The sequence below is a fragment of the Loxodonta africana genome, chromosome 9, assembly GCF_030014295.1.
Source record: "Loxodonta africana isolate mLoxAfr1 chromosome 9, mLoxAfr1.hap2, whole genome shotgun sequence".
NCBI lineage: Eukaryota > Metazoa > Chordata > Mammalia > Proboscidea > Elephantidae > Loxodonta > Loxodonta africana.
This window is the reverse complement of record NC_087350.1, coordinates 44,884,980-44,899,057: the sequence shown is the minus strand read 5'-3', so window position 1 is coordinate 44,899,057 and position 14,078 is coordinate 44,884,980. Positions and strand designations below refer to the sequence as shown.

At 52.6% G+C, this 14,078-nt stretch overlaps 1 protein-coding gene across 1 annotated transcript; it reads left to right on the top strand.

Moving 5' to 3' along the window:
- The first annotated feature begins 418 nt into the window (after positions 1–418).
- PRDM12 (PR/SET domain 12) lies at positions 419–13,572 on the top strand. The gene is made up of 5 exons (XM_003407564.2): positions 419–641; positions 2,414–2,604; positions 4,194–4,349; positions 11,633–11,744; positions 13,160–13,572. The coding sequence occupies exons 1-5, from the start codon at positions 419–421 to the stop codon at positions 13,570–13,572; spliced, it is 1,095 nt and encodes a 364-aa protein (XP_003407612.1).
- The last annotated feature ends 506 nt before the right edge of the window (positions 13,573–14,078 follow it).

Genomic DNA, 14,078 nt, shown 5'->3' with positions numbered 1-14,078 from the left:
ACGTCAGGGGGTCATTAATAACCAATTAGGAGGGTCACTGCGGCTCCTATAAAGGCGCTGAGATTTTGCCAAGGGGAAGACCGTTCCGACTGGGTGTGCGAGAGGCGAGAGCGCGTCCAAGAGCCATCCACCTCCCACCCACCCGGCACCCCTGCACTTGCCTCCGCCTCCCCCTTGCCTCTCCAGCCCTTTGCGCCGCCTCTGCTGATTTCTCCATTTCTCTCTGCTTCTCTCCCTCTTGTTCATTCTCCTCCCAACCACCCTCTCCTGTATCGTCCTCCCCCTGCTCCTCTTCTTTCTCCTCCTCACTCGCAGCCCTCTCCTCTCCCCGCCTCTGTTCCCCTTTCGCCCGTCACATTCCCACTTCAGCGCACCGCCCGGCCGTCTGTCCCAGGCGCCGGCGAGCCCCGGGCTGCCCATGATGGGCTCCGTGCTCCCGGCTGAGGCCCTGGTGCTCAAGACAGGGCTGAAGGCGCCGGGGCTAGCGCTGGCCGAGGTTATCACCTCCGACATCCTCCACAGCTTCCTGTATGGCCGCTGGCGCAACGTGCTGGGTGAGCAGCTCTTCGAGGACAAGAGCCACCACGCCAGCCCCAAGACGGCCTTCACCGCCGAGGTCCTGGCGCAGTCCTTCTCCGGCGGTGAGTCACGCCGTCGAGGCCAGCCGGGTCCCTTCTTCCCAGGCCCCGATTCCTCACCTGTCCGATGCGCGGGATGCAGCGGGGAGACCCGGCCTTGCCGACTCTCGCCTCAACCTGGGCGCTCTGGACGCTTCGTGCGCCTCAGTTTCCCCGTTCGTGGAACCAGGATGCGTGCAGCCAAGCTAGGTCACGCTGTGGCCTGCACTCCGCAAGGCTGGTAGAAGGGACCAGGAGTACAGGCCTGCAGACTCTTCTGCCCCTGCACCTCCCTGGCCAGGCCTCTCCCTTTTCAGCCGGCGGGTTCCCGGCATTTAAAACCTTACTAGGCGTGTAATAGCAGTTGACTCAAAAAGAAGGGGTTTTAAATTCATTTAGTTAACTTGGGATTGACCCGCGAAAGTTCCCACTTAAACCAAGAACTTTAAAAGGCAGCGGGGCTGCGGAGGGGGCGGAGGGCGGGCGGTCCGGGAGAAAAAGCCGCGGAGAGAGCGAGGGAGAGAAAGAGTGAGCGAGAAAAGTTTCTTTTCTTTAAGATGTCTCAAGTTCTTATTCCTCATTCATCAACCCGCAAACAATATCTTTCCCCGGTGCTGGCATCTCTGCGCGTCGCCCTCTCTTCCCCCTTTACGATTTCTGTTCCTCTCTTAATTTACCGTGAAGACTAATTCCACTTCCATTCACGTTATGTCAACCATCTAATCCCCCCTTTTTGTAAGGGGAATTCCTCGGCCCCTTTTAAACAAGTCCCCTCCGCATTGAGCTACAATTTACTGCTACAGCATTCTTCCAGGGCTAATGAATTTAGAATTAGCAATTTCTTTCGAATGGAGCCGAATGAATGCGATCACTTTAACAGCGTGACAAATTGCCGGCCGCGCTGCAATGGACATCGTTTAACCCCCCCCTTTCAGCCGGCCCGCTCCCCGGGTATTTTCCCAGGTAGCTTAGAGGGGAACCTTGTAAGACACGGAGGCCGCCCCTGTGAGCCTCGCTGCTCCCACCCTGGCCGCTGAGGACCCGCTGGGGGCTTCGGCGGGTAGGGAGTTGCCTCGGCTCTTCTCCGTCCAGAGAGCCGACTACCCGGCTCGCTTAGGCCTGGGCACCCCCGTCTCTGGCACCTGGGCCCCTGGGCGCAGAGAAGAGAGGGACCCTGGCCCGCTTAGGTCACACAGCAGGTGCTGAGCCCGGCCAGCCGCCGCCGTCGTTTTTTTTTTTTTCTGCTTCCGCAGTTCCCCAGCCCGAGGTCTGTTCTCAGAGCTGCCAACCCACCTTGGGTGCAGGGCCTCCCTGAACCCCGAAAGGTCCTCCTCCAGAGCCCTGTGCGAGGAGCCAGGATGCGCAGTAGGCGCAGAGTGACAGGAGGAACCGCCGCGGAGTGGCCGTCGCCTCCTCCTGTTTCTCCATCTATAAAACGACACGTTTGGTCGGCTCAGCAGCTCTTAAACTTTTTTGGGTGTGTGTGCGTGTTTGTGCTTTGAGAATTCATGGAGTAACAACAACAACAAAAAAATGTAGAAACGAGCCCCAAAGTACCTCTAGATTTGGAGGGCACCAAAAGGCGCCCGGGATGCAAACAGAGGAGATCGCGACCCTGAGCCTCCAAACTACCAGCTTCCAGCCACACACATAGAGAGCGGAGTGAATTCTCTGGAGTTGGGTCCGTTTGGGGTTGGCCGGGACGGACAGGACTGGGGCAGGGGTCCCCTGCGGGGAAATGGACGCTCCTTCCCAGCCTCTGTCTCTGACCGCGTTCTCTGCCTCCGCGGCCGCAGAGGTACAGAAGCTGTCCAGCCTGGTGCTGCCGGCCGAGGTGATCATTGCGCAGAGTTCCATCCCGGGCGAGGGCCTTGGCATCTTCTCCAAGACTTGGATCAAGGCGGGCACCGAGATGGGCCCCTTCACCGGCCGCGTCATTGCCCCGGAGCACGTGGACATTTGCAAGAACAACAACCTCATGTGGGAGGTAGCGCGGGCCAGGGGAGAGGGTTGCGGGAGGCCAGCTAGGAGCGCGGCGGCCGCTTAGCACTCCCTGGGAGATACAGACGCTCCCGGCTGGATGCCCCTGGAGGCGGGACCCTTTGCTGCCATTTGACTGGAACTCACTCCCCAAGCCGAAAGGCACTTTGAAATAACATCCCCTGCCCCCAAATCTGTGCTGCAAGGACAGTCAGATTCTGAAAAATCAGATTCGATTCTTCCAGGCAAACCTGCAAGCAAGACTACTGTTGGCCCCACTTCACAGATGAGAGCACTGAGTCCCAGAGATGTGATATAGCTTCTCCAGGGTCCCATTGTGAGCTGGGAAGCCACTGGGTTGGGCTGGGTGTCTGGGAACGATCCCCCAATCACTCACATTCTTTCCCTGGCTCCAGGAAGCATTGAAGGAAGCCTGTCAAAGCCAGCCCTGGGCTCGGGATGGTAGTGCCGAAAATGGAGAATGGCCATGGCAGGGGCTGGTGCTTCCCGGGAATCAGCTTCCCAGCCCCAGGCAGATAATGACAGTGAAAACGGTTATTGCTGATCTGGCACTGAGTCAGTTTCCAAATGCCCGCCTGCATGACCCCCTGTGCATGATTCCAACAGCCCTCTGAATAGTACTATTATCCCCATTTTACAGAAGGAAATTGAGATTCAGGGAGGCTTCCATCTCAGTCCTTCTGACTGTCCACTTCCAGCGTTCGGATGCCAGGGAGAGCCAGCTTAGAATAAACCCAGTCCTGCAGCCTTCTTCTTCTTGGGGTTGTTACCCTGCAGAGCCAGGAACCCACAGAGGCCAGGCTGGTGCACCCACCTGCCCCTATCTAATCTTATCCTCCATCTCCTTATTCCCTCTAGCCCACTACCCTCTTCTGCTTCTCCATCACAGCCCCCATCTGGTAGACCCTAGCAGAGTCCAGTGTAACAAACTCTGCAGGGGAGGAGGAGAAAGAGAACAGGGGGACCTCCCAGAGGCCTATCCCAACCTCACTTTCTCCTCCCTGGTAGGTCTGGGCTATTGGTTACCTTCTCCAGGATGTTTCTGGGTCAGGTTTGGCCTCTGAGTGCCCTTGGAAGCTCTAACAAAAGGGCTAAGGTTTGCCCATTGGAAGACTATCTGGGCCAGGGTGCCACAGGGAGCCAGCCTCCATCTCCAGGTTCTCGTGTTCCCTCTGAGGTCCCAGCCAATGCTCCCACTGCTGTGGGGAGCACCTATGCACTCCCCAGGAGAGCTAGCTAGAGGCCACTTAGCCTGGTCAGTAGTGCCATGGAGGCCCTTTTCTGGGGATGGGGAGAGTGTGGCAGCAGGAGCACATCGTGGTCAGCTCATGAGTCAACTTGCTGTTGCCACTTCTAGCTGCATGAGCTCAGGCAAGTCATCTCTCCTGTCCAAGCCTTCGTTTCCTCAGCTGGAAAACAGATGATAATAGCTATATCCGCTTCCTGGGACTGTGGTGAGGATGGAGAGAGAGAGAGAGTACGAGGACGTACTCAGCACAGGACCTGGCCCTGAACACAGGCGGCACATGCGGGCACAGCCCCGCCTCACCCGGTCCTTGTTCTGCCTGCACCCAGGTGTTCAATGAGGACGGTACAGTGCGCTACTTCATCGATGCCAGCCAAGAGGACCACCGTAGCTGGATGACCTACATTAAGTGTGCACGCAATGAGCAGGAGCAGAACCTGGAGGTGGTCCAGATCGGCACCAGCATCTTCTATAAGGCCATCGAGGTGAGCTCGTTGTGCTGTTGTATGGCGGCCATGTCTGTGTGTGGAGGGGGGGCAACTATGTCCAGGGACAATGGTGGACAGGGGGTCGAGGTTCAAGGGCCTTGACTTTGGTCCAGTCAGCCCTGCCCAGGCCCCCAGGCGTCAGGGTCTCCAGGACTGTGGCCTCGGTGGAAAGCTCTCTGCTGCAGATCAGAAAGGATGGAACATTTGACTTTATGCCGTTGTGAGTGTCATGAGCACCTCAACAGTGATGTCCTTGGGTATCTGCTGAGCGTGTCCTGGGGTTCAGAGGTCACAGAGGAACAGAGGGCAAGGTGTAGGAAGGGAGCCCAAGGAATGCATTTGGGTGGGAGAGAGCATTGTGTCTGAAGCATTTCAGCTGTGCATTGTCCTTCATTCTGCAAGCATGGTGCACCTGTGGCATGTGGATAATGACTCCAATCACAACTATCATGTACTGACCATTCCCTGTGTTAGGCTTCTCCTAGACCCTGTATATACATTATTTAATCCTCATGCAACTCTGCAGCAGGGGAAACTGGGTCTCACTTGGTGGCAGGCTGACTAAGGAGCTCTTTCAGAGCATTTGTTCCTTCGTTAGGAGAGAGAAAGGGTGAAGTGCAGACAGATAGTTATCACTTTCCACAGTGGAGGTAAAGGCTAAGGGAAGGTTAGGTGGGCAGAGGGGAGGTGGGAAGGAGAAAGAGGGTTCCCAGTAGGGAAATGCTTGGGCAGAGGCAGAAGAGCTCAAGGTGTGTGGGGAAGGGTTGATGGCAAAGCTGAGGCGGGCCACACTGTCTGCTGTTCAGACCCTCCCTGGGCAGGAAATGTGACATTTGGCTCAGTGGCTGGCTCAGGAGCAGGTGAAGCTGTCCTGAATTCCCTGTGGCAAGTTGGCTGTGGGTGCTGTGTTGGTGGGCCCTGCTCCCATCACACCTTTCTGGACTTTATGCCTCTGCTCCCCCATGGAGAGGAAGACAATGCACCTTGGAGTGTGGTTGAAGCTTGGTTGAGTTTTTGGGGTGGTCTGGAAGAGCCTCCCCAGGGCCAGAAAATGATTTCCTGTAGTTCCGCGGTCCATTTTCTCCCTGGAACTCAGAGCCCCAGGCTCTAAAGCCCCCAGGAGTGCTGGGGCCTACCAGCTTCTGGAACATGAGTGAGCCTTGTTCCTAAATAACCAGGCCCCAGGGAATTTCCCAGAGATGACAGTGGAAAGGCCTTTGCCTGGGCCCTGGTGTGGCCAGGGGGGTGATACTAGGGGGGACCAGGAAGTGGAGGATAAAAAAATGGCATGGATGTTAAGTGAGGTCAGACGGCTAGTGAGATAGTGTGAGGGTAGGACTGAAAGTGGCCCAAGCCCAGGGCAGGAGTGGCTCCTGTGGCCATCAAGGGATCTCCACCACCAGACATCTTAGAATTGGCCTCAGGTGTATCTGAAACCCTCTTCATAGATCCTCATCCCTCCTTCACACACACACGTGCGCGCACACACACACACATCTTCATATTCGTACACTCCTTCCAGCCATCCTAATACAGATGATACAGAGGACGCACGCTTAGCCCATCCCTCCCATGCAACACACACACACACACACACACACACACACACACACACACTGACTTAGGAGACAGACCCGGAACTTTTACATCCTTTTGGCAAAGGGCTCCCAGCTGGGGCAGACAAGGGGGACTCAGTCTCAGCTTACTGTGCAGGTCACGCCAGCTGAAAACAGGACAGTCGGGAAGCATTGACAGACATTTATACAGAAATTCAGAGTCAGAGGAAAGATGGCTGAAGAATATCTCCAGGGAAGAATCTGATTATAAGATTAACAAAAAGATAAGAAAACAAAATAAAAATATTCTACATTTGATCAGGAATTAAAGTAGATAAAAGAAGATCAGGAATTATATATATGATATAAACCCAAAAAACCAAACCCGTTGCCACTGAGTTGTTTCCGACTCATAGTGACCTTGTAGAACAGAGTAGAGCGGCCCCATAGAGTTTCTGAGGAGCAGCTGGTGGATTCAAACTGCCGACCTTCTGGTTAGCAGCCAAGCTCTTAAGCACTGTGCCAACAGGGCTCCAGATATATATTGTAGCATATATATATGTATATATACACACACACACATATATATACACATATATATTAAGAAAAAAAACTGTTATGGTCGAGTCAATTCCGACTCATAGCAACCCTATAGGATAGAGTAGAACTGCCCCATAGGGTTTCCAAGGAGCACCTGGTGGATTTGAACTGCTGACCTTTTGGTTAGCAGCCGTAGGTCTTAGCCACTATGCCACCAGGGTTTCCACATATATATCTGTATACATAAAATACCACCAATTTGGCTATGAACGCTTTTACAGAATTAGTAAACCTACTAAGAAGGATCGTATACTGATATTTGAACGTGAGATAAGGGGACAAAAAAATCACCCATTTTACTTTTAATAAGCAAAGTTGGGGACATTTTTCTTGGTGACAGTTTTTCAAACCCACCTGGGTTTTGTCATGACTTCAGATTCCATGTACTGAACAAACTGTGTGACTGGGTGTATGTGACCACTCATGTGGCAGGGCCAAGACTCTGAGTTCAAGCAGCCCTTCCAGCGTGACCAGAAGATACTGCTGCTCCCCCAGGCCACTCTCTCGATGTCTCTGGGATAAGACAGGTGTTTGCTCTGTGTGTGTGTGCGAGTTAGCCCAGGAGAGGGACCATTGAGTGAACTGTTTTTTTAATCTTTCTGAAACTCAAGACTGCTATTTATATTGCATAACAATAGCCTATTAATTGCCAGAAATGGGAAGGAACATCTTTATTCCATAAGCAGCATATACTATTGATTCTCTAAAAATTTCCACAAATACAAAATAGCAACCCTCCAAAGGCACATAAAGTGGGCACTAAATATCGAATGAATAAAAGTCTTCCTGCAGGTGATGGGAGCTGGGTCGAAAGGGGAACAGGGGACCCATTTCTTCCAGGAAAAGGGAACTAGTTGTCCCAGACCTTGTCTGAGTCCAAAAATTAGCATAAGAAAAGGATTTCAGAATAATATATCAATGTTTTGGATATTGTAATTGGGAAGAAAATTCTCAGAGATGTTCTCCTCTCTGTTCTTTGGCAAAATACCGTGCCCTGAATGTAGTTTTTTTTTTTGCTACTTTTGATCTTGCTTATCAGTGGTTGCAGATAAGGCTCTCTGATTATTAATAATAAGCACCATTAATAACGCTACTGTTGTGAAGCATTTACCGTGTGCCAGCCACCATGCTAAGACCCTCTGCAACTTTTTAAAAAAGGTAGAATACTTTTGGCCCTGTTAGGTGCTTTTTGTTATTACTCCCATTTTACTATGACAAAACTAAGGTTTGTGGATTTGCCATTGTTGAGCTGTGATTTGAACCCAGGCCTCTCTGACCCCCGAGCTGGAGCTCTTGATCATCATGCCGTGTGGCCTCCCTTGCCAATAGCTATTTGTTGGAACTCTATTAATTGCCGTGTCAGGACATCTGTGGTACAATGGAAATTGATGTTTGTCCAGATGACACTGAGATCCTTCTAGACTAGGGCTTCTGCACCACATGGGGCCTTAGCCCCCTCTGGGAGAATGTTTAATCGTGTGACATGAATTTTTATTAGGAAAACAAACTAACCCCCCACCATTGTTTTCGATTTATAATAAAAACTCAGAAATTGGGCACGATAGAACTTCTGGGCTGATATAGGTTAAGAAATATAAGTTGAGAGATCTTGAAATTTGTCAACCAAAGATTTAGGCACTGATGTTCTCCAGAGTTTTGGTGGCATGGGTTTTCTGCTACAAGACTTGGTTTCTCTGAGAATTGCTTTGTTTACTGTGTGTCCTGAGCCTCTCTCTGCTCCCGAAAAAAAAGTCGATGAGTCCCTGAAAAGAGCACCAGCTGGCTAGGCCTGAGTGTTGGCTGTAAAGAAATAATGCTAGAGAGGGGACATGGCGTGGCCATTCTTGGAACTTAAGCAGTCAGCTCGTAGAACTGTGGGAGCCTCTGGACAGTAGTATCACGATGTCAGGCAAGAAACTGCAGGTTCTCGGGTTTCCAAGAGGGTGCCTGGGAGCAGAGAGAGATCAGAGATCAGGGTGAGGGCCTGGAGCTGGCTTCTCAGGGCTCTGAAGGGCTGAGGGAGGCTCCTGGCTCTGGAGATGGTGGCTCCTGGCTTGGTGCCGGCTGCCTCCCCTGACGCTGGTTCAAGAGCCCGTGGCTTCTAGCTGTCTCGGGATATGTGTTACTCATTTCCAGTAGGTTCTTCTTAATAGATTTTCATTCTTAAAAAAAAAAAAGTATAAAAGTATTATGTGTTTATTATTCTTATTAAAAAGTCAGATGTATCATGTAGAAAATGGAAGTCTCTCTGTCCATCACACTGCTCTCCGTGAACTTGAAATCAGCATTTTTAAATAATCTCAAAATGACAAGCTTTTCTGGGGAAAGACACACAAGAAACCCGTGACAGTGGCTGGGCATGGAGAGTAGGAAGGAGAGTTACTTTTCATTATACGCCCTTTTACATGTTTATACATTTTTGTCTGTGTGTTTGCATTACAGTTTTCATTTTTAAAATTAGTAAAACTAATTTTAGTACAATAAAAATGTGTAAGTAATAAATGACTCACTCTTATGTTAAAAGAGTCACCATCGAAGCTCGTATTTAAAAAATAATATTCTAAATAACCATTATGAATAGTAGTATTCAGGGTTTGTGCAATCCTGGAAGTTCTTGGCTCTGACTCTCTCATTCATCGTCACTGTTATCATCATCATCATCATTATACTTAATAATTGTTGTTGTCAGTTAAAATAAAAAAATCGGTGTTGACTTAGACATTTGATCCAGACATTGAGTCTGGATGTCAAGTTGTAGCTCAAGAGCAACATCAGCTGTGTTTCTGACCCTTCCATCCCACATCTGTCCTGGAGCAATCAGCTCCTCTCCCCAGGGAAGGTGAAGCTGGGAAGTAATGGCACCTGAGTGTGGCTGCTGTCCTCAGGGCATGCGGGCCCCAGGCTATGCTCTTGTTGGACACTGAAGGCAAGGCCCTGGTCACCCTGTGGGCTCTGTGAGGATACCATAGGAACTCAGTAGCCAGAGGTCACTGTCAGATTCTCTGAGAGTTTGGGGCTTGATCACAAGGGGTGTCTGGATAAGAGGTGCCCAGGAGCAAGGAAAGACCAGAGGTCCAGGCTTGGGGAAAATAATAACAAGCGCTGCTGAGTAAAGATTGTGTAAAGAGCTTTATGTGTGGGACCTGCTGAACCCCAGCAAGCACTCAGTGAGGCAAGAGCTATGTTACCGTCCTTATTTTACAGTTGAGGAAACGGAGGCACAATGACATGCGGCACCTCACCCAAAGTCGTAACACGCTTTCCAAGTGGGGAGCCTGAATGGACCCCGTCCTGTCTGACTCTAGGCCTTGAACCAGAACCCTCTTCAGCGTTATTCCCTGAGGGATTATGTTCAGACTTTTTGATGGGGGCTAGTTTTTTTTTTTTTTTTTTTTTAGTTGCTTTAGAAGAATCGTGATGAATAAATGTCTGCTTTCATCTAAGAATTGAAGCCAGAGGTCAGGTCAATGTTGGAGGTGTCTTACAATCAGTCTTAGAGTTGGGGGGACCTCAGGAATCATGCTCCCAACCCCCTCATTAGAGTAGACAAGCTCAGAGAGGTGAAGTGCTCTGACCAAGGTTACTCAGGGACCTGGTGACAGATGGCTTGTCACGCCATCTTGTGTAGAGTGGCTTCCTTCACCATGAATTTCCATTGTCTACTTTTCTACTTTTCTAAGAGGTTCACAAACCCTCTCTCTTCTCTGCCCCTTTTCCAGCGGGGGCCTCTAGCTCTGACCTGCTGGCTTTCTGGACAGTGGCCATGACTGTAAATGACCAGAGAGTCCCCAAAGCCTCACTGCAGTACCAGATTCTAAGTTGCCTGCTGTCTTTGACAGTTCAGGGACCGCACATTGCTTTTACATATTTGAGCCCCCATCACCCTGCGTTGGTGTGGTATATTCTGCCTGGCTTCTCATTACCCACTTATCCTGAGCCTTGATGTGGCACCCCACAGGCTGTGGGCTCAGCTGGGAAGGGGCTGGTGACTCCAGGCCAAGTCACAGGGGGATGGGAGTCACCTAGGCTCCCTCACACTTTCCTGGACCCTTCTTCCCTCTCCCACACTCTTCTTTCTCTGCTTACCTGTCCTTTCGAGGTTGCACAAGCTCTCTGTGATGCTCTGAGGGTCTTCCTGGGTCTGACCAGGCTGGGATTCTTCCAGAGGAAGAAAGGTGTGGTGAACAGACAGGATTCTAAGTGTGGCAGGAATCTGAGGTCAGAACCCACCTGAGGGAAGGGGAGCTTCTCTCTGGCCAGGGAATGGAGTTCCAATCTCTTGGGGATGCCTTGGAGTGTGGGGTTTATGGTCAGTGCTGCCTCAGGAACAGGCCTTTCACAGCCTTCCTGATGGTTACTGCAAAGCCCTCTTTACTGACAGCCTTCACCTCTTCCTTGGGGCAGGTCCTCACCAAAGAGCAGCAGAGCCCTGTCATCCCTGTCATCAACCTAGGACACGGCGAAATGGATTTTGCTTAAGACTGTGTTCCCCAATATTTCCTGAGGTGGGAGGCGTTCATCAATCAATCTGTGTGCCTGGGATCACGCAGAGCCCTGTAATGGGTAGAGAAGTATGCGTGGTATGGTGCTGCCTTATGGGTGCTTTGGATGAGAGATGTGTTTCCACAACATTATCAGGCAGGGTGTAACCAAGTGCTTTAGGGTTCCCCACAGCCCACACTCTTCGGAAACATCTGGCTCAGCCCTGTGACTCTGGTTCCCCTTGGTAAGAAATGAAAAGTTTTCTAGCTTTCGATCTTCTGTTACTTCTGCTGGTTGCAAAGCTTCTGTTTTGTTGCTGTTGGCTTAAAAGTTCTGCTGTGGCCGGGAGGCAGCTCTATTCCCAGCAGCAGAGCTAGTACAGAGTTGATGAGAAGGCCTGGGCAGGGAGGGCAGCTGAAGTGCAGAGCTGCCCAAAGACCTCTGTTTGTGCAGCTCACCAGGGATGCTTGGTGGAAATGGACCCAAATGTGGCTCTCTCAAGGCAGAGGCTGGCTGCACATCTCCACGGCAGAAGCCAGGATAGCTGTCTCCTGGCGGCAGGCAGGGGATGTGCAGAGGCCTCCTACTATCATCCCCTGGCCGCGGCCTCCCTGATCTCTCCTCTCTCCTCCTCCCCTGCAGATGATCCCTCCTGACCAGGAACTGCTGGTGTGGTACGGAAACTCACACAACACTTTCCTGGGGATCCCGGGTGTGCCCGGGCTAGAGGAGGAGCAGAAAAAAAACAAGCATGGTAGGTATTCTTCAAAAGGCATTGATGACAAAGGACTCACGGAGGGGGGAACCCAGGGAGAGAATATGTGTGAGGCAAGGTGGCTTCTGGCTCCTGGGGACCCTGCTTCAACCCCTGGCAGCATCAAGCAGATGGGGCCTACCGGTCCAAGAAGGCTGATACCCCTGGAGCCTGCCTCCATGATTGTGGCACGGGTGAAGGAAGTGCTCCTGCTTCCTGGCCAGATGGACTATCCTGGGACCAGGTGGGGGGACACCAGAGAGGTAGCAGGTCATGGCATAAAGAGCAAGGGGCTGGGCAGAGGGAGCCTAGATTGGAGTTCCAGCTCTGCTGTGCAATCTTGGGAATAGCTTTGTGCCTCAGTCTCTCCATTTTAAAGGAAAGGTGTTGGGCAAGATGATGTCAAACGCCCTTCCAGCTCTGCCAATCTGTACATCACTGCCCTGTCCCTGGCGCCTGGCACAGGAGAGATGCTTGTGATGCCCGATTAACCTTACAGGGAATGAACCTGAGGCTCATGAACTACCATGTGCTGAGCCCTTGCTCTGCAGCTAATGTTTTACTAACATGAACTCTACTGATTCTAACGACAGGCCCATGGGGGTGATGCTATTATTATCTCCATTTCAGGGATGAGAAAACCGAAGTGCTGTTCCCTAGTACACAGTAGGCACTCAGTAAATATTTATGGGATGAATTAAAAAAAAAAAAAAAAAAAACTCGTTGCTGTGGTGGAGTCGATTCTGACTCATAGCGACCCTACAGGACAGAGTAGAACTGCCCCATAATGTTTCCAAGAAGTGCCTGGTGGATTCGAACTGCCAACCTTTTAGTTAGCAACCACTACATGAATTTAAAAAATTTGGTGTGGGGGTGGAGGGTGGTGGTGGTTATAATAGCTATTCTTTATGGAAAGCCTACTAAGAGCCAGGCACTTCCCATACATGGGCGAAGACATGTAAAGGGCTTAGCACAGAGTAAGCCTTCAATGATGCCTGCTTTTTATGGTTATTTCCTGTAGTGCATAGCCCTGTTTAGGTAGTACTAGGTTCCCGGTTTACAAATGAAAAAAAAGAGGTTTATTTTTTAGTGAGGCTACGTCACTTCCCCGAGGTCACATAGGGACAATCTGGTGTCAACTCCTATCTGACCCCAGGTCAGGGCCCTTCGCTGCCCCTCCCATACCTCTGCCAGCGCCCCCAATCTATCCATCAACCATCCCACGATCAGACGGGCTGGGCCCTGGGATCGCAGCGCGTGCGTGTGAGTGCAGGGAAGTGGGGATGTCTGGCCCTCGGCAGCCACCGCTCTAACGGGGCTGCTCTCTCTCTCCCTCCTCCGTCTGTCTTTCCCTCATCCTCCCGCCCTGCCCCGGCCTCTCCCGCCACCCCCCCGAACCCCGCCCGCGCGGCCAGAGGACTTCCATCCGGCGGACTCGGCGGCGGGCACTGCGGGCCGCATGCGCTGCGTCATCTGCCACCGCGGCTTCAACTCGCGCAGCAACTTGCGCTCGCACATGCGCATTCACACGCTGGACAAGCCCTTCGTGTGCCGCTTCTGCAACCGCCGCTTCAGCCAGTCGTCCACGCTGCGCAACCACGTGCGCCTGCACACGGGCGAGCGCCCCTACAAGTGTCAGGTGTGCCAGAGCGCCTACTCGCAGCTGGCCGGCCTGCGCGCCCACCAGAAGAGCGCGCGCCACCGGCCGCCCAGCGCCGCGCTGCAGGCGCACTCGCCCGCGCTGCCCGCCCCGCACGCTCACGCGCCCGCGCTCGCCGCCGCCGCCGCCGCCGCCGCCGCGCACCACCTGCCAGCCATGGTGCTGTGAGCGGTGCGCCCGCGCGCCTGCCGGGAAGGGTCCCCGCCTCCCCGCCTGGAGGGGCGCGGCGCGGGAGCCTGGGAGCGTGGCTCCTTTCCTTCCGTGCGGCTGTGGGGCTCCGCGCAGCAGGTGCGCTGCGGAAGTGATTCCCCGGCACACTTTTCGCTCCATTTTACAGATGAGGACACTGAGGGGTGACGTCTTTTTCTCATGCCACCCGGCCGCTGTAACTTCTCATCTCTTCCGGAAGCCTTCTTCTCTTCGGGGAGTTTACCTGCCCAGCCCTACCCCTAGACTCCCTTCTGTCCAACCGGCCGTCCAGGTTGGCATTCCGCTCTGTCAGGAGAAGGGCTGAGAGTCTTCGAGGGGCCTCACAGGAGGGAAGGGGGAGCCCCCACTGCCCCCACAGAAAGCTCCCTGCTTCGTAAAGGAGCGCGACCTCCCTATCCCTGTGAGGCCTGGGGGCGTGGTGGTGGCGGGAAAGGAGGAAGCCATTCACCTCTGTTTGCTCCTCC